Below are 25,769 nucleotides of genomic sequence, written 5' to 3'. Positions count from 1 at the left end.
GGAACAGTAGTCGAGCGCCGTAACCACTGCGCCACCCCGACGGTTGTGTAGCACCGGATGATCCAATCCTTCGAAACCTCAATACAGAAAGAGTTCAATGAGGATCGGAAGTGTTCGTGTGACAGAGGGATAAGAGTAGAATAGAAACGCATTAGAAGCAACGTTGTTATTACGGGTTATCATTTCTGCACGACGTGCTGGTTATCGTTTCACTTTCAGAAGGCCATAAATTAAGTCTACCACCACCGCTCTCGGCCATGTCATGTGACCAACACATCTGTCAAGCGCTTAGCTGCAAACTCGAGTTAAAAGTGCTTTGATGATTTTGACCACACCGGTGACCAGTGAGCTCTCGGTCATGTCACATTACAGTGTGACGTCACCAGTCTGCTCATTTACTCTAAACTATCATATTAATGCTTCGAAATACCGAATGTCATCGCCCTACTCATAGGTATACCCGGTGTGGCACAAACGCAGTATCCACCGAATAACCCTGACTTGTGGGAGCTGCGATCATGTTGTATGATCGCAGGCGTAGTAATCCCGTACACTTACCTGATTTCCTGTCACACCCCAGCTGCGTTTGCCTTCTCTTTGAATCCGTAACGATTGAAAAATATAATCATCGTACACGCTTTATTTAAACACGCTGCATGCTCCACTCGTTTCCCTTTCAAGATAAATTTAATTAAGGGAAGAATCTGAGAGCAAAAAATAAAAAAAAAAAACACCCGAGTCCTCGCCGTACTTCACTGGTCACTGGCCGATGCAGCTTCCTCCACAGCAGCTTTCTCCCTCTTTGCAGACCGGGCTTTTCGGGGCATCCTCGAGCTCTCTTCGTGCAGAGACATCAGCTCCTTCTGCGGAAAGACGGAGAGTAGAAAATACAAGAACTTCAGAAATTAGGGGACACTAAATTACATCACGTGTTGAGATTCCGACAGCATTAAAATCTGAATTCTGCTCTTGCTGCTTCCGTTTCTCAGCCATTGGTGCTGGCCTCGTACGTTGAGCCTCTGCGCTCGCCAATACTCCGCTTGCAGAGATTTCATATCGGGGCAGACACATACAACACTGACTCTGCCTTCATTACATCTGTTTTATACAAGTTGAACAAAATACACATGCTACACATTGAATAACTGCAAATCTATCGCATCTCTGAAAAGTGCCAATTGCAAAAGTCAACATTAGGTCTGAATTCAACCCTGTCGTTGGACCATCTGTTAGTTCCTGTGGTGTAAATTTGTCGTAATCATGCTGGTTATAAGTTTCCAAACGATTTGAAGCAGCATGAATTATACAGTCATCAATGTCAATATCGCAAATAACGTTTCGAGAATTGAAGTCAGGGCGCCATAGGAGAACTGATCTGCCAACTCGATCTCTACATGTTGCGCAATTCGCTCTCCAACCGGTGTCAACCTTAATAGGTTGGGTTGTCGTTGACAGAGATCGCCAAATTTTGAGCGTGGGTTTGAGGTAAGGTAGGGACGTTTGAGGTCAACTGTCCACCTTTACGCGAAACTCCTGCACCTGGTACAGTTCGCGGTGTGTGAGTTTCCTCCCCATATAAGCGCAGTACGGGTCTGTTGCGGAAAATACAAAGCGCAACCTTTTCATCACAGGTTTCCTCATAAGAATCCCTTCTCCATGAACATTTAAATCAAGTAAACATCTACATCTTGCAATGTCACAACAGTGGCAGCATTTATATTTTCATAATATAACAATCAAACATATGTAGTATTCTAGAAGAGTTGATTGAGATATGTCAGTGTATCCTGTGTGCCTCTGCCTTGTCGGTCATGGCAAGAACACGCATACGTGCGCGTTCTCATCGCGAGATAGTTTCCGAGGAGTTAGACAAACCCCTCGCCGTGCGCAAGCGGGAGCATCCATCCTGATTGTTTTGTATATGGGTAAATTTTTCTTGCCTGCAAAGTGACCCCTAGCAGGACCGAAGTTGTTGGCGTACGTGCCTCCTCATTTGGTTGTGACTTACTTTTTTTCATCCGCAAATGGCGGCCATGCAGTGAGTGTGGAACACGGTGTTAGAAGTAGTTCTAACACCGTGGTGTGGAAGGTGCGGGGCCTACGTGCCCCTTCCTGTGTGTATCAGCTACTTGGTGCACTTGTGCGTATTTGTTTTTACAGGCCCTGGCTCGGGGAGTGAACTACTGAGTGGGCGTGTCTTGTGCATTGTAAACCGATGGCTAGAAAAGAACCCGACTCGACGCAACGGCAGTGCGCCTCTCGCCTCCGAGCACTCCGGGCTCCCCGAACCGCCGCTGCATAGCACCGCGAAGACTGCGCCCCAGGGCTCCGGAAGGACCATCGCCTTCGAGAGCTCCTCTTCTGCGTTGCCCTTGTGAGTGTAGTGCCGATGCCCGTTTCCTAATTTCCTCTAAACTTTCTCTAGACTCGTCTTATCTCATTTTAAATGTCTGTGTTCAATTTGCATGTAGCTCGATAGTGAGAATTTGACTGATGTATTTGTAATTGCTAGTTTTTCATGTACGCTATCTTCACTGTGTTGTTTTAAATGCATGTAAATGTTTGCGTCGTATAATCCTGTGTAAAATACAGAGAATATACTTGTGGTTTTTACATAATTGACTTCGTGGCTCTGTTCTCATTCGCGACGCTGAACATAACCGGCTAAGCGTCAAAGTTCCAACCCCTTTACCTCGGTTCGGGAAGGTGTCTGACACCACGCGGCGATCGGGATAGCTATTACCTCCCTACCTCCCTCCCCCCCCCCCCCCCCCTCCCCGCCTCCGCAGTTAATCGAGGAACTTTAGGACCAGCAATTCATGAATCACGATGTTTAAGCCATTCATCCCCGAAAGCAGCGCCCCGTAGCGACAAGTAAACAAACCGTAGCGCCCAAACAAGTTCCGCTGCCAAGTGAGCAGTGCGGCTGGCATTGCCTTTGGTCACTCGACGTTAGTTAATAGGTTCTGCCAAGTACCGTCTTTGCCAAAAGTAACCAGGCTGCTCCGAAGGCTGTCGGAGCAAGCGCGCGGCCGTGTGGCGGCGTTGCGCTCGTTGTGGCTTATCGGTGCTCGTCAGCTCCGAAGGTACAACAGCTGACGTAACTTCGCACCCTCACTCTCGCTCGTTCGATAATAAAAACTAGGCGAGTATGATGTGCGGGCTGCGGTTTCAGTGGGAAGCCTGGTTGCGCCCAGCGAGGGCGCTCAGTATTTCGACGGGGCTATCGCTCTTCTCGGCAACTGCGGAAAAGCAGGTGATAGTAGACACTATGAGCTCTAGATGTTCGTTTCTAAGACGAATATGTGCTATGTTTGCCAGACAGCGTTGCCCTGAAATAAGTTGCAGGAACGAGAAAGTAATCATGTGCATTTAATGGCTAAGCGTGAGGAGGGTTTCATTATAATTCGTTACTTAAACGAAAACGTAACAAATGCAAGAATTTGTTAGAATCAATCGTTGAACTTACTTATACACAGTCTCCTCAAAGGGCTAACACAATTTTTTATGCCTAAAAGAGATATAAGATGGCTTGAGAGGTTTCACAAGCTTTCCCATATCTTTGTACTGGAGTCACGGCCCGTAAAGTGGCAGTACGCAAGGCACCTCGGAGAAAGCATATTGAAATTTTGAGGTGCGTTATCATTCTTTAATGTGCAGGCGCATCAAACACGCAGGAAAGCGCAATCGTGCTGGTGCGTTTCAACTGCGGATTGCAGAAAACAAGCACGCATAACTATATAGCGAGAAACGCGACTTATATCTGCTTCAGTGCAGTTGCCGAGGAGAGCAAATAGCCTCGTCGCTGTACTGAACGCCCTCGCTGGGCACAACCAGGCTTCCCACGCGTGAAACCGCAGCCCGGACATCATACGCGCCTAGTTTTTATCATCCAACGGGCGAGAGTGAGGGTGCGAAATTACGTCAGCTGTTGTACCCTCGGAGCTGACGAGCACCGATAAGCCACAGAGAGCGCAACGCCGCCACACGGCCGAGCGCTTGCTCCGGCAGCCTTCGGAGCAGCCTGGTTACTTTTGGCAAAGACGGTACATCCAGCAAAGCAATCGGCGCCGGCGGCGGGGCGCAGCCAGTGCTCACCTCGAGCTGCTGCACGGCATATCGCTTGGCCTCGAGCACGACGCGGCTGATGGGGCGGCCATCTTTCTCCATGGTGCGCCAGGCGGCCTCCATCTGCAGTTTCTTCTGGCGCAGGTCTTCCAGCCGAAGCGCCATGGTTGCCTGCAGCACCGTAGTTGGGTTCGGACTGCGCCCGACGGGACAGGCGGCGTCGCTCTTGCGCCAGTGAGGGTGGCCCATGTACGTCAGAACCCTGCGCCACCAAGACCGGGAAGAAATCGCCAGGCAGCAGCAAGTGCTTCCTTTACCGCCAAAGGCGCATCCATGGTTGTTTCTGTGGTCGTTAAGTTTACTTCACGTAATGCTGCTATTAAAAAGACGATGAGGACAAATAGAACTTCGCAAAGCTAAATCGCAAGATTGCCACATTCTAATGAAAATGGGCTACGTTAGAAGACACAGCTCTCAAACGCAGAAAGAGATTATAAAGATACAGTCGGCCATTTCCATACATGCAAGATACGCTGACATAACAGCCGATTTCAGTGCAGAATTTAGGTGCTGATCACTTTATATTGCAACATAATTTCATTTTCAGTATTGACGAGTTGGAACTGAATGGTAATTTTTGGCGTATTCTTTGCCGGTAATCTAACAGCGCCCTTGGGATCAACAGGCGAAAACCAAAGCTGCTGAGCCACCATGGCGGGCACTAAATGCGCCGCGAAACTTGCGCTACGGTGAAAAAAACAACAACAAAAAAAGCATGAATGGCGTATACTCTATGTCGTCAAGATGAAAGCGATAGCGGTTAAAAGGCCGATTACCAAATACAAATCACAATTATCATTTGCCAATTACCAGTCACTGAACAGGAAAAACTGCACGATATATAATGTGGGCTAAATGTTTCTCCACACCAGTTAATTCAGCACAGTGAACCATGATAATCCCGCCTTTCATTCCATGCAATTTTCCGACTTAATTAGCATGCTGATAATTAAATTACATCAGTACACATTTCTAACGCGTGTTGCTACGTCACACGCTGCAATGCATGTTACAAATATGCGCCTGATCAGAAATAATCGACCCAAGGCTGCGTAACGTGCCCGTCTCCCAAGCACAGAATCCTGCTTCGACCATCAATACCGACCTAGTAAACGTTAAACCATTTATTGATATAAATCGATATTTTCATTTACCTATTTTACAGGAACCTCGTCACCATTTTTTTCCCACTTGGACATGCGAGGAATGTAAGCGCCATTACAATGCAACCATATAGCATCTTCTAAATTTCGTGGGGACCAAACTGTATTTATTTAAAGGATTAAAAGCGTTCATCCCCGACAAGAAGGCCTGCAAGAATTTAATATGCTGCTGCATTGGCTTTTGGCAGCATCACTTCGCGTCACACGCTAGACTTACAAGTATACCTGCAGGATTAACCGCCTCACACGACAGCATGCGTGGGTGTATCAGAAGCGCGCTAAAAGCCCGCCACCAACCAGGTTGCTTGACCCGAGTCGAACGCTCCTCCGGGCAATCGCCCGATCACGTACCTACAGACGTGCATCTCCCCGTTGACGTCGGGGTTGTCGGCGTAGCAGTGGCGGATGCGCCGCCACTGGCGCAGCATACCCGACGTGATGGTGGGCGTGGAACTGGAGCTACTCGTCGTCGTGGTCTCCATGCTGTCGCCGGTGGTGGTCTCCTCGTCCTCCTCGTCGTCCAGCTCGTAGTCGCTGCCACTCGAGCTAGAGCACTCCTTCTCTGCCGCCAACCAGGCACTCGGGTAGCCCTGCGCCGTCGCCTGCCGGCGGCAGGAAAAAGGAGGATCTGCTTGCAAACTCGCGAGGAATACGAACAGCGTTTGTACTTCGCTGAATTCCTGATTCTTGAGGCATCTGTCGTAAGGATTTGTTTTGTCTGCCGGGTAGGCTTGTAGGAGTCTCCTATTTTGAGGGAACAGCAGAAGCAGGACCTGCTTTCGTACTACTAGTCAGTCCGGAATTAAAGAACGAAAAGTAAGCGCTTAGGCGAAGAACTGAGGGTTCAATATGAACCAGGAAACTAAGCTTTCGTGGCACCTGTACCACAGCAACGTTTGTGAATCCGATCCAGAGCGGTTTTGATAGCAAGGGTTCGCATTAGCTTTATACAATTTATAGAACACAATGATATTGTCGATAGTACATTTCGTGGCAGTTCAGTGGTTATTCTGTGTATAGCCGCATCTGAAGTTCACGGGAAGAGCCCGATATTTTTGATAGCCAATGCTAATAGCCAATAAAGATGTTATAGAGCCCGCGGGCACGTGCAATAGCGCCATGGAGGAAACCCCATTGATCGCAGTGCAGCTGCAGTTCACCCCAGAGGAGCCTCCCCTCCCATTCTATGTTTCCTGGTTTGTTCTACACAGTAATGCTCAAGCATATGTGCCTGTCTGCGCAATTCGGGCAAATACCTACAAGAGCCGTGTGTTGAAGAAATTAAAGAACGCCGCTAAACCACCTATCTTTGCCCACAACACTCGCTCAGGGCTAAATAGAGCAAGCTGCATAGACCGGTTCGCTCGATGGGGACACATCATCTCACGGCGACTCGAACGTCGTCCGCCTGGGAGCCTTTCTCACTCGTCCGGGCTTCTTTTCCTCTGCGTTGCGCCTAACGGGGGCGGCCGCGGGGCGTACCTGACGTACCTGACTCGGGTGACTGCGGCTGCACCAGATCTTCACCGCATCGTCTGTGTCCACATCGGGCAGGCACATGGGCGACAGGCTGCGATCACCCGCCGGGTTTGCTCCATGCTGCTGCTGCTGCGTCTGCATGGATGTCGGTTCTTCTGACGCTTTTTCCGTCTCCGGTTTGGTCGCCTCGCCCGTCTCTCCGCCGATCACGAACACTTCACAGAGTCCCTCTTCCTTGTCGTCTTCGTCGGGGAAGCGCTCGCCATTCTCCAACCGGGTCAGATGCTGCGCTGCAACCTGTCGAGGGAGGCGACCGCTGTCACGGAGAGTGACTGAAGCAACCCCATGCCTCGACAGCCAGAACGTGAGGGTCAAAAGCTAATTATCACTCGACAGTTTGAAGACAAGTCGGCAGCAGAGTCCGTTCGTCACCCTTAATGGAAAGAGACCTTGGCGACTTCTAAACCCGTTTTACGAATTCAGCCTACACGTTGCCAGGCGACTCCTGCAGCCATAAATTCGTCTTTGCATCACATGAAAACCAGAACTACTAATGACTACCGATCCGACGGGCTTGAAAGACAACCGAAACGAACTCTTCTTCCTCGCATCGCATTTCAGGTGGTATTCAACACTCGATGCCTCTGCCGCACGTGGCACACTCTCCCCTGTCGCCACCTGCCAGATCACGCGCTGATTTCGTTCGCACTTCGAGCGGAAGCGCGCGGTGCGTGTGGAGCGCTGATTATATCTGGAACAAGGTAAGCAAAGCGGGTGAGCAGAATTTTCGACCACTAGTATTTGTCGTATCTTGCGTGCTCCTCAAGAGTTTACTCTGTACTTAACCTGAACATGTATATAGCCGTCGACGTCAATTTTAGGTTAGTTACAAGAATTTCGTAGAGCTATCGAGTAACGGTGACGGTCACAAAACCTTGAATCTAGCCAATCAAAGTAGAGAAAACCAAACTGAACATCATTTTCTACTGCTCTAATTTCATTAGCTACTGCCCAGGAAAGATAATAACCGTTTTGTCTGCTTATGCTACCGTTTGAACTATTGGCCATATGTGTACGTTATCGACCATGATAACGCGAAGCACGTGCCCTTTGGTGATCTAATTCTTCTGTCTTAGCTGGCGATGAAAAGGAGGAGGAAGAACTTCATTTGGTGTGCGGCAGAGTTTAATGCGACACCGAGTTTAGTTCTTCCACGAGGGTACGTCGAGATCTTGTCTCTTCGCCGCCACGAGGGCCTGCTGGACGGCCCATAGGTGGTCGTTGAGGCTGGAGCTGCGAAGAGCGGCGGACCACCTTTACGAGAGGGTTTCGGAATTAACACCTTTCAGTTGTATCTTGCACTCCCACAGTAAATGCTTAAGTGTTGCTTTGTTTTTTGTTTTTTTTTTTTTTTGTTGTTGTTGTTGACTTTTTTTTTTTTTTTCAGACCTTGCATGTGTTGGTGTCATATATTCCGGGGTAAACCCTGTTGTTCTGCAGCGTATTCCGGTATGTATTTATTTGTAATCGCCTCCAGGCGACTGCCTGAGCTCTGCATAGTTTGGTTAGGCGGGGGGAAGATCCGGCGGGCTAGGTAGAAGGCTTTGGTTAAGTCGTTCAAGCTCGTCAGCCTCTTTATCCCCCCTTCTTCGCCACGGCTCCGTCCGGCATGGTACGCGACACCTCGTGCAATGGAGTGAGCGACTTCGTTGAGGTTGGTGAGATGCTGAGAGACGTTCCCCATGTGTGCGAGGAACAAAACTATCTCGACCATGCTGTCCGGTGAGCGTTTCAAGTTCTTGATTATTCAGCAGGCTTCCACGGATATTCTCCCCTTGCCATAAACCTCTGCCTTTACAGTCAACAGAGGCGCGGGATCCTCTTTGCGATTACAAAAGTTCAAGAAGGTCACTTTCTTTTACAAACAATTGAATAATTATAGATAGTAGTCCAAATTACACTGCATAATAATAGAGTACAGTCAAAAAATAAAACGCCACGACACGATAGTGATAAAGGACGACTCGGTAAATGACTAGAGGAAAACCCGACAAATAAAAAAACACTGCGATAAAAAGAAGACGATAAAGATAACAAAAAAGCAAGTATTACAGATATTAAAGAATGGACAAGTGTTACATAAAAAACACAGCGTAAAATACTAAGTCAGATTAAGCTTTAACAAAAAGCGAAAACAATATTCGATTAAGTAACAGTATGTGGCAAAAAGGAATTCTCACGGCTTCCTTGTTAGATGGGGCGTAGAAGGTTGAGTTTACCGGTAATGATGGCCGTACAGATGAGAACGATGCGTTGATCGCGGGTTCGGTGAAACACAAGACACTTCCCAGAGCGGCCGCGAGAGAGGCCCGGAAGATTGAATCTTCCCAGAGCGCACTGCCGCGGGCGTGCTGCGGTATGCATTTTTATACTCTCGGCTGGCTGCGCAATGCTCGCGTCAAGGACGCGCGGTCGCTGCCCCGAAAGTCATGTCGAAGCCTGCTCAGAGGAGCGGGGAGATCCCGTGAGTTTCTCTCTATATGTGAGACAGGAAATCCCGCAACTTCCACTGTATAGGTGAGGCAGCTTGTGACACTGTAAAAAGGCTTCAAGGCGGAGGCTAATGTTAGCCTTTCTTGCGCACATAGTGGACACACCAGTAGTACAAGTCCCAAATTCTAGCAGCCCCACAAGTTGAACATTCTCAGAAGTCCGCCTCTCCAATTAAAGATTCAGTTCAGTTCAGTCGTTCAGTCGTGTCCGACTCTTCGTGACCCTATGGACCATATCACGCCACGCTTTCCGGTCTCTCATTATCTTCCTAACATCACATAACTTCATCTGCAGCGCCTCGAGGATGCTAACCATCGCGTTCGCTGTCTACCCCTTGTCGTGACGCTGGGGCTAAGTCGACCCGGCCTTCACTTGGTAGCGTGCAGAGACTCGGGGTTGAAGAAGGACTGAATCTTCGAAGTTGGTAAAATATATACAAGCAGGTTTAATGGCACTTTGAGAAACTTATTTACATGATTATTTACACGAAAAAGAAGGGTACATCAGCAAAATGGCAAGCGTTAAGAGTTAATAGCGAGAAGCGACTGGATGAGCCGTTTACCCAGGGCTCAGAGCGACATTTCGTGCTCTGCAGCGTCCTTAAGACCCCCTATGTCCAGCCCCTCTCTGAAGATGCTGACCAACCAAATCCAGGGCACGCCCCTCAGATATCGGCATCCAATCGAACACATCACTGCACTGATGGTCTGAAGCACTGACTGGCCCGGGATTGTTTCGTTGGGCCTGGTCACTTGTTGGCGGGAAAAGCTTGGGAACGGCGAGGAGGTACATTTCTATTCTTCAGCCAAGAATCGATAGGCTGGTTCCGGCAAGTGGATTTACTTCTCAGAAACCCAAGTGCACGTGCGCGCCGCATACGGCTCCCAGCATTGTCCCTTTCCAACAATTGCAAATCTTTCCTGCATTCCCAGGAAATCCTCTAATGGCCGTAATCACCTTGCTCCTTTCTTGTCCTGTACGTCAGCGGACGTGTCACTCTGTCGTCTCCTTTGGACAATAGGCATTCCTTACTTGACCATAGCGCTTCTCGACGGGAAGGGTGAACAATTGAACGAGAGCACTTCCGGCTATTTCCCGCAGGGGGACATTTCTTTGTGTTTTTCTACATGTTCTCTTGACAGGGTCAATTTGGCATTTGCAGGGTGTCCACAAAGCAAAACAGGCTTACAAAACAGGATTCCTGGAAACAGGCTCACTTAGAGCCATTGTACCAACACCACATACCCACAGCACTTATCCATGCCCACAGGCGAACAATAGAGCGCGCAAGTGCGGATGATGCACGGTCGTAACACCCTTCTCCGGTAACCCTCAACCTTTCCCAACATCAAATATTTCTCCAGCGACTCATCTCTTCTCATTAGATGACCGAAGTAGCTGAGATTTAACTTTAGAATCTGACCCTCCAATGAGCAGTCAGGGTTTATGGTCGACAATATCGACTGATTTGATCTTCTGGCAGTCCAAGGAACTCTCAAGAGTCTTCGCCAGCACCACAATTCAAACGCGTCAATTCTTCGGCGGTCATCCTTCTTCACAGTCCAACTCTCGCATCCATACATCACAACTGTGTAGTCTTCATGGGCAACACTAGGTGCCCTTAATTAAGTGTTGACAATACCCATCAACAGATGGCGCTGACTTTGTATATAAACTGCTGCACACGTGAATAAAGACAGTCTCGTGTGGCATGAGCTGAGTGATCTATTATAGCCGTCGTGCGCCGGCCAACATGACAACCTGGCGACAAGGTAATTGGATACCACGCAAGGATGGCTTCAGCCGCGCTTTCGCCGCCGCCGCCTTTTCTCGCCACCCCGGGCACTCCTGCCATACCATGGCACCGCTGGATACGCCTATTCGAAAATTTTCTTCCCGCGTCCGAAGCTGCCGAGCTGCTTGCAACCCGCCGTCGAGCCCTGTTGCTGCACTGCTTGGGACCAGAAGGACAACGCATTTTCGATGCGCTTCCACCGCCAGTGATGCCCCAGTTGCCGCCGTCCAAGCAAGTGACCTCCGGAACAACTGCAATACGACGTGGCCCGCGACACTCTGGCACGACATTTCGCCGAGACGCACAACGTTCGACTAGAACGCCACCAATTCCGCGAACGCCGTCAGTTACACGGTGAGTCCATATCCGACTTTGTACTCGCACTTCGAGAACTGGCAGCGTCTTGCAATTTCGGAAATCAAGCAAACGAAAACGTGTGCGAGCAGTTCATTACTGGAGTCGCATCTCCACAGTTAAGAGAACGCCTGCTCTTAGAAGGCGACGCGCTAGCGTTCGACCGTGCCGTTGAAATTGCGCTACTTCGTGAGCGAGCTCAACTAGAGTCTGAAGCGTTCGCTAACCCCGTTCAACGCATCGTACAGCAGCAGCCACGCCGGCATAACGCAGTCAGATGGAACGCGCAAGATAACCGGCGTTTCAGCAATAACGACGGACGCTCCGGTAACCAGAACAGGCCCAGTTTATCACGCGTTCGTTCTTCTGACCAGCATACTTCAGACACGGACGCCGCCTTTGTTACGTTCAGCGGAAGCCGGAAGAAATGCGGTAATTGCGGTACTACTGGTTGCGATCCGTCAGTTTGTCCCGCTCGCGGTAAAACCTGCTTCGCATGCGGCCGCCGTGGCCACTTCATGCAAGTCTGCCGTAATCCCCGCAGCGCACAAGGACGACGCCCAGCTCAGGTCCGCGAAGTGGTACCTGAACAAGATGCACCAGGACTCGTAAGCATTCTCACTGTTCACGGAAGCAAGAGCATTGATTGGTGTTTACATTGACGTGACAGTCGCGCCAATCACTTCCAGTTCGCAACCGCGCGCTGTGAATTTTTTAGTCGACACTGGATCAGCTGTGTCAATTATGGGAGAGGAAGAATTTCAAAGCATGTTCGAAGACAAAATACCCTTGACTAGCTCAAAACTAACGTTGCTGGACTTCCAACGCAGGAAAATTCCTGTACTGGGCCAGTTTAGGGCTAGCGTGTCTTTCAAGAAAAAAACAGCTGTGATAACAATTCATGTCACACCCGGGCGAACTTCCCTTCTTGGTCTGGACGCTGTGCAAGCTTTAGGACTTTGTATTCTGGACACGCAGCTACGTTGCCTGCACATGGCTGCCGAAGAAGGTTCAGAACCTATCAGCAATGAGATGGCAGGCCCTCCAAAATTCGGTACCTATGCCAGCTCTGTTATGGTCAAAGTTTTATCATTTGTTCTCACCAGGCCTTGGACTGGCCAAGGGCGTTCAACACGAAGTCAAAATGAAGGCTTCTGTCCCTCCAGTTGTGCAGAAGCTCAGACGAATTGCCACTTTCTCTGCGCAAACCTGTTAGCGACAAGCTTGAGCGCCTTCTTTCTGACGATGTCATCGAAAGGGTTAATGCCTCTGAGTGGGTCTCTCCTATCGTTGTAGTCCGCAAGAAAGACGGCAGCATCCGCCTTTGCGTTGACTTGAGGGAGGCAAACAAAGCTATTGTTGTCGACAGCTTTCCGCTGCCTCATATGGAAGAGCTATTACACTCGCTGAATGGAGCACGCTATTTCTCGAAGCTCGATTTGGCCTCTGCCTATCATCAAGTCTTACTTCACCCCAACAGCAGAGACCTCACTGCATTTATAACGCACGATGGCCTTTTTCGTTTTAAAAGGGTGTGCTTCGGACTAGCATCGGCTCCAGCTGCGTTTCAGAAACTCATGACGACGGTCCTGCAAGGATGCAAAGGTGTCCTCTGCTATCTAGACGATATCCTCGTTTTTGGCAGAACTGAGGCAGAACACTTGAGGAACCTGGAGCAAGTTCTCCAGCGTATATCCGAAGCTGGAATGAAACTTAATGAAAAGTGCATCTTTAATGCATCTGAGCTACCGTTCCTTAGGCATCGAATCAGTGCGGAGGGAATAACACCCCTACAAGATAAAGTAGACGCAATCGTCCACGCCGCCACCCCCACAGATGCAAGCATGCTGCGTTCGTTCTGGGGTCTGATAGAGTACTATGCCAAGTTTATCACTCACCTGGCTCAAGAGGTAGAACCTATGCGTAGGCTACTTCGCAAGAACATTCGTTTTGAATGGGATGACGCTGCTGAAAAGAGTTTTAAGAAAATAAAGAAGCTTCTTGCTTCACACAAAGTTCTGCGAATGTTCGACCCGACGCTCCCAGTTATTGTGGCTACAGATGCGTCTGCGTATGGCTTGGGGGCAGTACTACAGCAAGCTGACGGCCCACATGTTCGGACTGTTGCTTTCGCATCCCGAACGCTCACAGAGACAGAGCGAAAGTACTCGGCAGGAGAGCGGGAGGCCTTGGCCTGTCTGTGGGCGTGTGAGAAATGGCATATTTATTTGTGGGGACGACCATTCACTTTAGTAACGGATCATCAAGCACTAGTGTCTTTGCTTTCGACACAAAGCACAGGACAGCGACCACTTCGTATCACAAGGTGGACCGCTCGTTTGCTACGTTACAACTTCACTGTTCAGTACAGACGTGGGCAACACAACACGATAGCGGATGCCTTGTCCCGGTTACCTGTTGCAGACACAGAAAATGGCGTTCAAATTGAAGAGGAAATCGTGTCCCTCGTAACATCCTTGATTCACAAAAATGACCTTCAACTTGCTACAACCGAGGATTGCGAGCTACAAGTTGTTGCTCATTTTGTCCAGACATCATGGCCACCCAAGAAAAGATTGACAACAGAGTTGTCTTCGTATTATGAGGTTCGTGGGGAACTCTCCATCGCCGACGGCCTTCTCATGCGCTCGGAACGCATTGTAGTTCCAGCGAAGCTCAGAGCTACGCTTGTTCAGCTGGCCCATGAATCGCACCCGGGAATAGTGAAGACAAAACAACGTCTTCGGGAGAAGTACTGGTGGCCAGGCCTAGACAAACAGGTTGAGACTGCTATCCGCAGCTGCATGAGCTGCCAAGCCACAGACAAAAGTGTCAAAACGTATTCTGCTCCACTGCAACCAGTGCCCCTTCCAGACAGACCATGGAGCAAGATAGCAATTGACATTGTTGGCCCATTTGAGCGTGCATCAGCAGACTGTCGATTTGTAATATCTTTAGTTGATTACTTTTCTAAATGGCCAGAAGTTGCTTTCTGCAGGGATGTGACCTCCCGTACAGTAATGGATTTTCTCCTATCGATATTTGCCGGGAAGGATACCCTGATGAGTTGGTCTCAGATCATGGACCACAGTTTACATCCCGAGAATTTGAGTCATTTCTTCAAGACAGAGGAATCAAGCACATATTTTCTGCTGTGTATCACCCGCAAGCAAATGGCCAGGTGGAAAGGTTTAACCGTGTGCTCAAATCATATGTCAAGGTTGCCATATTGGAACAGCAACCAGTAAAAACAACTGTCACACAGTACTTGGGCATCTGTAGAGCCACCCCTCATAGTGCCACTGGAGTTTCTCCTGCTGCGCTTCTGCATGGCCGGCACATGAGGACATCCTTGGACGTGATTGGACATCCCACTCCGACTTTCTTCACAGACCCCGCTCAGGATATGTGCTCGCTTCGGAAGAGGGTAAAGGAGTACCAGCGCAAAAATAAGGTGTATGCTGACCGACGAAGAAGGGCACGAGTACCAAAGTTCCAAGTCGGAAAGTATGTGAGAGTTAAAAAACCGGTCCCCGGCCCGAAAGGATCTCCAAGTTTTGGACCACCGCTGAAAATCCTCAAGCGAATAGGACGTTGGTCCTTCGTCCTGGAGGATGGGCACACCTGGAACGCCTCGCAGTTGACCGCGGTACCAATGGAGGCATCGCCACAGCATGCGGTGCTAGACGAGGCCCACAGTGACCGAACTGCACAGACATCTGTCGAAACATCACTGCCGTTTGAGCCATGTCAGTCATCACCAGGTCAACTACAACAGAGTTCACAACACACGCGACATGCTTCAAGTGATGGTGATGATAGTGCTGGTGGTGGTGGTGATAGTGCTGGTGGTGATGGTGATGGTGCTGGTGCTGATGGTGAGAGTGGCGATAGTGCTGGTAGTGACAGTGCTTGTAATGAACCTGATGCCGAGCTACCAACACTCCGTCGGTCTTCAAGAAATCGGAGGCCACCCGCAAGATTTCAAGACTATGTGCAGTGACATTTACTGCTTGTACATATCTGTATATGCTTGGCACCTCCTTTAATACTTGTATATATATATGTTTCTTTTTAGGGAGGAGTAGATGTAGTGTTCATGGGCAACACTAGGTGCCCTTAATTAAGTGTTGACAATACCCATCAACAGATGGCGCTGACTTTGTATATAAACTGCTGCACACTTGAATAAAGACAGTCTCGTGTGGCATGAGCTGAGTGATCTATTATAGCCGTCGTGCGCCGGCCAACACGACAAACTGGAAAGACCATCAAAGATTGCAGCGGTTTAAAACGTGGTTGCAAAGGTAACTGAAAGTGAAATTATGATCCATTTGGTGCATTTATGTCAATCAGTATTCCAATGACCAGGGCTGAATTTTGGGGGTAGCCCGGGCCTATAATTGGTGCGACCATCAAAGTGGGCACGGCCAATTATTCTTGGATATTAATTTTGGTCTAATTTGGTCGAGATCAATTTTCGGAGATATGAGCCAAATTTTGGAGCTTGCCCGATCTAAATTTTGGGTGCATCCAACAAACTAGGAGTGGTCCTTTATACTTGGATATCAATTTTGGTCGAATTTAGTCGTGGTGAATTTTTGGATGTCCCCGGCCAAATATCAGCGTTGACCATAGAGCAGGGCACGGCCTACCTGCACAGTTTAAAAAAGTACGGGTGTTAAGTTACACACCGCTGGCGCTTCTCCGACTTGAAGGTCAAATATCACCGTCGGGTACCTTGGCAAAATATGGAGTTGTGGAGTTTTCCCCTTCAATACAAATAATTCAATAAAATAAAGTAGCGCAGTTTTCAGTATTGGGGATCGAGAACAAGCTTTCTACGTGCTGAACGAGCACTGCGCAAAGGCAACGTACGCGTGTATTTAGTACATTGAAGTAACGTTCATACATATGGAACATAGGCCACAAAGGCACTTTGTCAATAGTACGACAAATCATTCTGCAATTCTGTAGGGATTGCCAGTGGTACTCGTTTTCTGAAGTCTGCAGTTCTGTAGTACGTTTCTGATGCGAATGCAGTAAATTATGATGTTACTACAAGAATTTCTGTTCTCATAAGTGAGCGGCTCGCGTCGCTCACAACCTCCGCTCACAATCAGCCCGTGGCCAACGTCATCACTTCAAGTGTGTTCATGACGTAAACCGCAGAGCTGTCAAAAACCATACGTAAATTCTGACGTGACAACAGAAAATTTCCTTCTTTTTTTGCGACTGACCATAGATATCAGTTTTGGTCCATTATGGTCAAGATCAGTCTTCGAGTGACCAGGGCCTGACCGTGGTTATCATGTACAGGCGCAGTGTCGTGACTATGCTCGACTAAGTATTATAGCATTGCTGTGCAACGGCTTCTCCAGCAAGCGGGGCAAGACTTCTATAGGAGCAGTAGCCTCTGGATTAGTATTTTCGCGCTGATATTAAGTACTTGCGTATGGAAGACGTGCCTAATGCAATGTGTACAACAAACATTCGTGATGGCGGGAAATACAACATTGAACAGAAAATGTGATTGTCGGATCTGTCCTTTTGAGACTGTTGGGTCGGCTTTCTGGCTGGGTCCAGTAAGTCGCTTCTCTAACTCACGTTTCATGTTCCGCGATGCGGATAGAAAAGGTTCGAGATGAATATCAACGTCACCAGCAAAAACATTGCCTGAGACATGTAGGCTTCATACTAAATGAAACGATAAGACCCTGCATGCGCACGTGCAGCGACAAAACAGCACGAGAACTTCTAGCGTATTATATTGTTACGTGGTGGCATGACAAGGGATGGAACACATCGAACACAACAGAAACAGAACGGCGTGATGACATGACGATGAAATATGCTTTTGAAATGAAGAAGTGTCCCTGCTGAGGTGGCTGCTCATCGCTTGAGTGAAAACCTTACCTTTCGCGTAAATACGATCCTTACATCAAGAGAATTGACTTCTCAGAGTCCGAGGAGGTTCCGACCGCTCATGTATCATCTGGTAGTGTGGCATTCATCACATAATTCCTGCAGCTGAACTGCGCTCTGGGACTAGGCCTAGTGCCGTCCCTGGCACGCTGGCGGAGGTACCTTCGTCGGCGCCGCCTGTCTCGACGGCATTACCGACCGCACAATTGACATCCGAGCCTGGGTCCCAAATCCTGGTTCCTGCTCTTGGTCCATCGGCTGCAGCACATATCCTGCCGTCTCAAAATGCGCATCAGCCCGTGAGTGATCTGTCCCGAGGGCGGAGGTCGGGAATGGCTAACCAGCTTCCACTTGGTGATGGAGTTTCCACCAATGTGAGTGAGCAGCCGAGCACGCCAATGGACGTGTCTTCAGCGCTACCATCTGGACGGGCGGCACAGCGCGGTGCTCAGAAGCGTCCTTCAGAAGACGTTGCACCGGGATCATCTACCGCAAACAACAGTTCACAAGGCAAGCGCTCCTGTACAACAACTGATCACCCGGTATTTTCAACACCCGGATCACCATGCTATAAAGTGACCATTAAGGCTCTGACAACCAAGTGCCTTACTGAGATACCAAACAGAGTTATTCAGGCGAATCTGGACGCATGTCTTGGAACCAAGGGTTTCCGTGGTTTCACGGCCAGGAAGAAGTCGAATACAATTGCTGTGTGGCTCCCGAGTTTGGCTGCTGTTGAGTGTCTTCAAACACTTAAGTGTATTTCAGTAACAAGCGAAGTCTCGGTTCCAGTCCAGGTTTATCTTGTTGATGGTTCCGATCTACAACGCTGCATTGTCTACAACGTAGACGTTGACGAGGACCAGGCTACACTTCAGCGTGAGCTCTACTGCCCTACTCATCGTGTGATTCAAGCTCGTCGCATGGGAAAGGGGCGCTCTTGCATCGTCACCTTGCAAGGCCCCGTGACTCCCCCAACTCGCCTATACTATTATGGCTGCATTCTACGCCCTCGACCATATAAACCAAGTGTCGTCTACTGTTATACCTGTTTCCGACCTGGACATATGCATAGGTCCTGTCCTTTTACAACACCAGATGACGCTATGCCAGAAGAAACAGTATCTTACCGATGCGGACTTTGCAAAGCTAATGACCATGACATCACCTCTCCAACTTGCCCAACAAAGCAGAAAGCAACTCAAAAGGTGCGTCGTGGAATACAAAGGCAATGGTCTCAACATGTTACTTCACCACCGATTCAGACATTCAACAGATTCGAGGCTCTCCAGTTGGACGACGATGAATGGCCACAGCTATCTGAGACAGAGCCACCGGCAATCTGTACACCACATGCTTACAGCGCTAATGTGAATGCACAACGTCGTCACAAACAGAGTACAAACGTGAAGGACATGCCGGAACCTCCGCAGGACGATGTGACAGCAGTTGACGACCAAATTGAAAGGCTTTTAGCGGAGGTCTATAAGCTCCGCAAACATCGTGAACTGCTTGCTCGTCGTAGGCGAGCAACGGAATCTCAGACCGCGAATATCAAAGCTGCCTCGACAACGATTATGTCCCATACTCCCATGCCATTCACTGACTCCCAAAAGTCTTCTGCTGCCCTGCCTGATAACTCTTCGAAGTCGTTACTGAGGTTTATGGTCACTCAGTTATCTAACCTGACATCTGTGCTTTTGCGACATCTGGACTGATAATCAAGATGGCGACTACAAGATATCGTGGTGTGCTTCAGTGGAACTGTAGAGGGCTCTCCACAAAGGTTGGAGAGCTCAAATCCCGTCTTCGCATGAACAAGCTTCATGTATGGGCCATGCTACTGCAGGAGACCAACGCGTTGCCACCCATTCCTGGTTTCAGTGGATACGCGTCTCCTTCCATGGACGATCGACGTGTTCACAGGGATACTCCTCCGGAAAAGGTGGCTGTATATGTTGACACACGGTTTCCTCAGGTACGCCTTGCTCTGGAAAATTGGTGTACTTCATATCAGGAGGTTGTTGCAGTGGCAGTCAAATTTGGTAAGGCAACTGTTGTAGTTGTGTCAGTCTATGTAAGACCTGGTGGTGGCTCTCCCTCCCGCATAAACCTGGGATGGTTACTGAATGTTAGGCAACAATACCCGGGATGTCCAGTTTTAGTTGGTGGTGACTTCAATGCGCCTCACCCGGACTGGGGATACCCCACCTTAAGTCCTCGCGGCAGGCGAGTGCGAGACGTCTTTACGGATGCGCTGTTTATTCTCCTGAACCATCCAGATACACCAACAAGGACTGTGCTTCATACTAGGAGTGGAACATACGCTCCAGATCTTACGTGGTGGTCAGGAAACGGCACCCCCTCGTGGCACTTAGAGCCGGACTCCTGGGGCAGTGACCATCATCCTATTGTCATCGGTCTCTATCCATCACAGGCCCGACGATTACGCCGCAAGTGTACAGTTATTCATTGGGACAATTTCCGCGCCATTCTTCCAAATCACTCTGCGGAGTCGGCACCATCGCTTCTAGACCGCATAAAAAGAGCACTAAATGAGGCTACAACCATTACCTGGGTGGAGGTTGGTCGACCAACACCGGATGTGCCTCTGCTCAACTTGTGGGCTGCTCGTCGACAAGCGGAATTGACTGAAACCAGAGACCCAACTTCTGCGCATGCACGTACAAGGCTAAATTACATTACTGCTAAGGCTAGAAGGTATGAGCGTGATCTCTCACGGCGACAATGGTACCTGTGGTGCGAGCAGTTCTCCACACAGTCATCGAATGCTCATCTTTGGCGAACTTTCCATGCCATGGAGCACGGTAGTCGCCGTCCTGATGCAGCGGCCACAGCATGCTTTGCAGCAAACTTGTCTCCGAATGATTTCGCAAGACAAGCAGCACGCAAGTTTTTCCCTAAGTACGACGTGTTGCCTGCACCAGTTACAAGAACTTACTTGTGAGGCATGCCAGCCCATGTCGACAAGCTGCCATCTGCTGCCGACACCGAGGGAATCGCGAGCCCATTCTCCATGCCCGAATTGCTTGCAGCTATAGATGAGGCCAACCGAAAGACAGCGCCCGGTCCGGACTCCATTACGTACGAGGTTTACAAGAACCTCAGTGGTGATGCACTTCCTCAACTCCTTGACACCATTAACAAGGTATGGCTAGACGGCGATGTACCAGACAGCTGGAAATCGGCTATTGTAATCCCTATTCCAAAGCCGGGGAAACCACCAACAGACCTAAGCAACTTTCGACCTATTTCTTTAACGGCAACAATTTGCAAGATTGCTGAGAAAATGCTCGCCACACGAATTTCGTGGTGGCTTGAACATCACGGTTTCTACCACCCGGCCCAGACAGGCTTTCGACCATCTATAGGCACAGAAGACGGATTGGATGTCTTGACGTCCTCCGTATTATCATCAACACGCAGCCACAATGTACGCACCGTCCTCGCCATGGATGTAGAGAAGGCTTACGATAATATCAGTCATGCTGCCATTCTGGATTCAATTGACATGCTTCATTTACCTCTTAGAGTACGCAATTTTGTAAAATCTTTTCTTGAAAGTAGACAATTTGCAATACGCCTCAATAACGAGGCCATAGGATCATTTGTCCCTCTTCGCGGCGTACCCCAGGGATCGGTGTTGTCACCAACATTATTTAATATTGCGTTTATCTCACTTGCATGGCGGTTACATGAAATTTCTGATGTTAAATTCTTAATATACGCTGATGACATCACGGTGTGGAGCACACACAACGACCTACTGACTCAATCATCGGCCCTGCAATCAGCTTTAGATATTACGTGCACATATGCATCTTCCATTGGCCTTGAACTTTCCGCCAGTAAAACTACGTTCATATCAGTCGCCAACCGCTGGGGCCGCCGTAAACTATCGGCAACTCCTATTCGTCTACATCTATCCGGAACCCCACTTCAAGAAAGTCCAACAGTAAAAACATTGGGCTTAACAATTCGTGAGTCAGGAACTGGAACTACATGGCTGTCTGGCGCTAAAAAACAGGCGTTACAGACACTGGGTTTGATTAGACGCATTGCTCCAAAAATGGGCGGCGCTCGCTCAGATGTTGCGAGACAGTTGGTGAGGGCAGTTGTGCAACCGCGCCTTGTTTATCAAGCCCAATTTCAGCATTTGACAAGGGCACAATGGGATCGACTTGAGGCTATAAATTGAGAGGCAATGAGGGTCATCACCTGCCTCCCTCGCATTACACCAGTCGTGGCGCTCCAAGAAAACGCACAACTAAACACAATAGATGAACTGGTGCAGCAACGACGTGATGCACGCAAGCTTAAGGCCACACTCTCTCACGCAACGTGCGCTCTGAAGGCTTATGCTTCAAAACATTCAATACTACCACCGCCACTGCCAGTTCTTCCTCCTTGGCGTTTTGTACAGCTGAGCGATAACAAGCCAACTGATTTACGCCGACCAAGAACACAGGAAACGGCGTCGTCACTTCGCGACCGAATTATGGAACAAGACGCCCGCTTGCCACATGGTTCCATTATAATTTACGTCGACGCAAGCATCAAAGCCTGTGAAGTGATAACAGCAGTGTACTGTCCTAGCAAATCTTCATTGAACAAAACGTCAACATTTCAATTACCGGAACCTCCATCTTCTTTTTGTGCGGAACTGCTTGCAGTGCAAGAGGCGCTTCGCTCTGTGACCGCCATTACCATGCTTCCCACGGCCCATATTATTATACGTACAGATGCTCTCCAGGTGACAAAGCTACTTAGACGAGTTAGTAGTAGCCCGGAAATCTGCCAGAACATACACAGTCTAGCGGCTCGCATACCAAATCCAATTCGTATTGAATGGACCCCGCGTGACCTTTTAAGTGCTCAAAGCCAAGTGGATGCTGCAACCCGCCTATCAAACTCGACATCGACATCGCCAAACCTCATAAAATTAGACAATGCCACCCTGCTTTTAACAAAAAAGGAGCACCTCTGGCGCCGTACACGTGCTCTTATACCTCCGTGTCCGGTAAGCCTCCCCCGCGGTCTAACCCGTGCAGAGGAGGTGGCGCTTCGGAGGATTAGAGTTGGGGTGGCCCTAACACCAGCAGTGATCCGAAAGTGGCCACAATTTCGGTATTTATATCCACACCCTGGGTGTCCCATCTGCAAGTCTAAAAATATAGAAGCAGACATCCATCACCTACTGTGGGATTGCCCAGCGTTGAAGCCAACGCGGATCCGGCACCTGGTGGCAGCTGGCCTCTCCCCCCATAATCCGGAGTCATATGCTGTTTGGGCACTGGGACCGCATCATCGTTCACTCCTCGATTTCATTGCATCAGCCAACCTTTTTTCATTTATTTGACCACACCCCTCATCCATCATGACATTCCTCTTATGCCCTGAGGCAATAAACTTCGCAAAAAAAAAAAAATATGCTTTTTAATGGCCAGCGGGCCTGGCGCGAGCGCTCCGCCCCGCGCCACTGCTCGCTTCGTCATCTTCGTAGCATTACCCGGGGCCACCGAGCGATCGTCCCGATCGATTGAGAACGATGACGTGACGATGAGCACACACAGGATTGGGATATGAAACGCTGGACACCACAATGAATGCGAAGATAGGAAGAAATCTTGCACCGGAGCATCAAGTCCAATCTTCACCGTTTGCCGAAGGCCAAGGCTCATTCATGGTCACGCCGAACGGCTTGGGCGGGGGTGCTGTCTTCGCTCGAGTGGTCATGAGGTCGCTTCGTCGTGCGGTCGGTAGGGTCGGCTTTGGGCTCTTCCTGGTCGTCACGTGTTGTGGTCAGGGCTGGGGACGAGGCTGGGGACAGCGGCTGGTCGGGTCTGAGCAAAAAGGACTGGAGCAGAGCTGGGCGGTGATATCCACGGGCTTTCCGCAGATGGACCCGGCGTACGGTTGGCTTCGACGGTGCAAGGCGAGGATGGGGATGAACCGCACCTCCAACCAAACCGGTGGCCCAGGGTAATGCTACGAAGATGACGAAGCGAGCAGTGGCGCGGGGCGGAGCGCTCGCGCCAGGCCCGCTGGGCATTAAAAAGCATATTTCATCGTCATGTCATCACGCCGTTCTGTTTCTGTTGTGTTCGCTGTGTTCCATCCCTTGTCATGCCACCACGTAACAATATCAATAAAATACGTACAGACTGCACCACTTATTCCTCAGTCAAGTTTTACAACAGTGAAATGCGTTTTCGCGAATCAACACTGCCATGACTTGCCTCCGCACACCACTTGCTTATTGTGATTATTGCGATATGTGATTTTCGTGCAGTTTTCAGCCTATGCTGACAAAACAGCGTAAGTCGGCCTTCTATAATTTCAAATAAACATCAGTTTAACGTTTGCGCTCGTCCCGCCCTGTCTTCACCTGGTCGAACCAGAAACAAGATTCAGATGTCATAAGTATAAGCACTGATGTGGATGTTAGCTGATAGTTCACTCACTAACTGTCACAAACCCCTGCCTTTACGGTCAAAAGAGGCACGAGATCCCCTTTACGGTTACCCGCCGTCCCTCTATGAGGTTTGAGAACACATTTAAAAGTTAGTCCGGTCAACCCGTGAAGTACGTGTGTCGGTGTGTGATTGAGGATTCAGGAATAAGTTCAAATAGATCACTTTTCTTTTACAAACAATTGAATGTTTTAAATATTAATTCAAATTACACTGAATAATAATAGAGCACAATGAAAAAAATAAGACGCCACAACACAACGCGGCCCAAAGAAACACAATACGCTTTCCCGAAGCGCCGCGAGAGTGGCCGGAAGTCGGAATCTGCCCAGGCGCATTGGTGCAGGCCTTCTGCGGTCGGTTATTTTATACCCTTGCCTTGTGCGCAGCGTCCGCGTCAAGGACAGACGGTCGCTGCCCCTGCCGGCAGGCTGAATCTTGCCCAGCGGAGCGGCGGTGTCCCATGAATGTCGCTCTATATCTGAGGCAGAAGCTCCCACAACTTCCGCTGTATAATAGGTGAGGCAGCTTGTGACACTAACCAATGAGCGCAAAGTTAAATAGTTTCCTTTTCGCACATTTGCCTCAAGGCACAGTTTGGTTCTGGTTTTGGTTTTATGGTATTTGCCGTTCCAAAGCGACTCAGAATATGAGAGACGACGTATTGGAGCGCTGCGGAAATTTCGACCACCTGGGGTTCTTTAACGTGCACTGACATCGCACAGCACACGGGTACCTTGCTTCAAGGCATAATATGGTTTCGCTGTGTACTATAGAAAATCACGCAAGGTATTTTCACACAGGAACCACAGAAGTCCCCCGCTCTTATTGTCACTCAGCGGCTGAGTGACAGTAGCTGGGTGATCCTACCCATCTTCTGTAAAATGAAGGTCCTTCCCAATCGGTAAAACTACAGAACCGTGTCAAAAATACGACAAGATATTGTATAGTTCTGTCGCACGCGTAACGTCAGAATTTTCTGTAGTACTGTAGTTTTTCTGCAATACTTTTCTGTAGCTTGAAGTTCCGTAGTACGTTCTTTTGTATCTGCAAAACAATTTCACGATATTACAGAAATGATTGTTATCAGAACAGATACACAGTAAAAAAAATAAAAAAATAGAGGAGTGCAACACTGCAGAACCGAAGTCGAGCGAAGTCGAGCATATAAGACGCAAGACTGGTTCGATATTATTTTCATTGATTTCTTTCACCCTGTAACGATCATGAACAGAACCTTCACTGTAGTAAACTACATGTGGCTTCTGTTTTTATTAGTAAAATTGTAAATTGATCTAGCAGAAAGGAAACACGCAGTACCTGTCACAGATTTAGATGGACACCTGAATCGCGCCGTAAGGGAAGGTAGGCATCGAGGAGGCATTGAAAGAACAGAGAGAAAGGTCTGTCATAGTGGACTGCTCCGGAAAATTGAGGCGGCCTGCTGAATTTAGCGACCGCTGTCCGCGCAGTGTGCCTGGCCCACCAAATCAGCCTTCTCTCACAGCACTCCTTTTCGAATTGGCACCGTGCACCTTAAGAACCAGAGCTTCTGGATACTACCAGTTGCGAAACTCCGGTTCAAAACGTGACCGGATTTTGTATGCATTTTTCGGGTGCTTATGAATTGTCACGCCATCTGGAAGTGGTCAATAAAAGTTTTTTGCCGTTGCCGCCATTGCCTTTTAGAAATCGCATTTTGCTCTCTTCTTTTCCATCCCGCACGCCCGTTTTCCTGTGTTCCACACGTTTTATGAGCTTGATTGTCTGTTGTGTGTGTTCTTTTGGAGTTTCAATGTGAGATACATGGGCCGTGAAAAACGTGATGCGAATCTTTAGGACTGTGAGAATGGGCACCGTGCAGGAGTAACTCGCGGC

The 25,769-nt window shown here is 49.1% G+C and overlaps 1 protein-coding gene across 1 annotated transcript; it reads right to left on the bottom strand.

The window, feature by feature from the left end:
• Window positions 1–698: 698 nt before the first annotated feature.
• Window positions 699–11,408, bottom strand: LOC146198397 (uncharacterized). Its single transcript, XM_084591889.1, has 5 exons — window positions 11,181–11,408; window positions 6,783–7,148; window positions 5,643–5,893; window positions 4,099–4,330; window positions 699–863 (listed from the first exon to the last, which is right to left on the bottom strand). Exons 1-5 carry the CDS (start codon window positions 11,406–11,408, stop codon window positions 753–755), a joined length of 1,188 nt encoding a protein of 395 aa, XP_084448015.1. The 3' UTR covers window positions 699–752.
• Window positions 11,409–25,769: the final 14,361 nt, after the last annotated feature.

This window comes from Amblyomma maculatum, chromosome 2 (genome assembly GCF_055883805.1).
Source record: "Amblyomma maculatum isolate TAMU_Amacu chromosome 2, ASM5588380v1, whole genome shotgun sequence".
NCBI lineage: Eukaryota > Metazoa > Arthropoda > Arachnida > Ixodida > Ixodidae > Amblyomma > Amblyomma maculatum.
Note: the sequence above shows the minus strand (reverse complement) of the source record. Positions and strands in the feature narration are given on the sequence as shown.

What these genes read in the sequence shown, in the direction of transcription:
- LOC146198397 (XM_084591889.1), bottom strand. Translation starts at nt 11,408, where the DNA reads ATGTCGTGCCAGAGTGTCGCGGGCCACGTCGTATTGCAGTTGTTCCGG. An exon ending in GCCGCAGTCACCCGAGTCAG is followed by an intron (nt 5,894 to 6,782) that starts GTACGTCAGGTA and finishes TGCCGCCGGCAG; the next exon opens with GCGACGGCGCAGGGCTACCC. An exon ending in ATGCCGTGCAGCAGCTCGAG is followed by an intron (nt 864 to 4,098) that starts GTGAGCACTGGC and finishes GTCTTTCCGCAG; the next exon opens with AAGGAGCTGATGTCTCTGCA.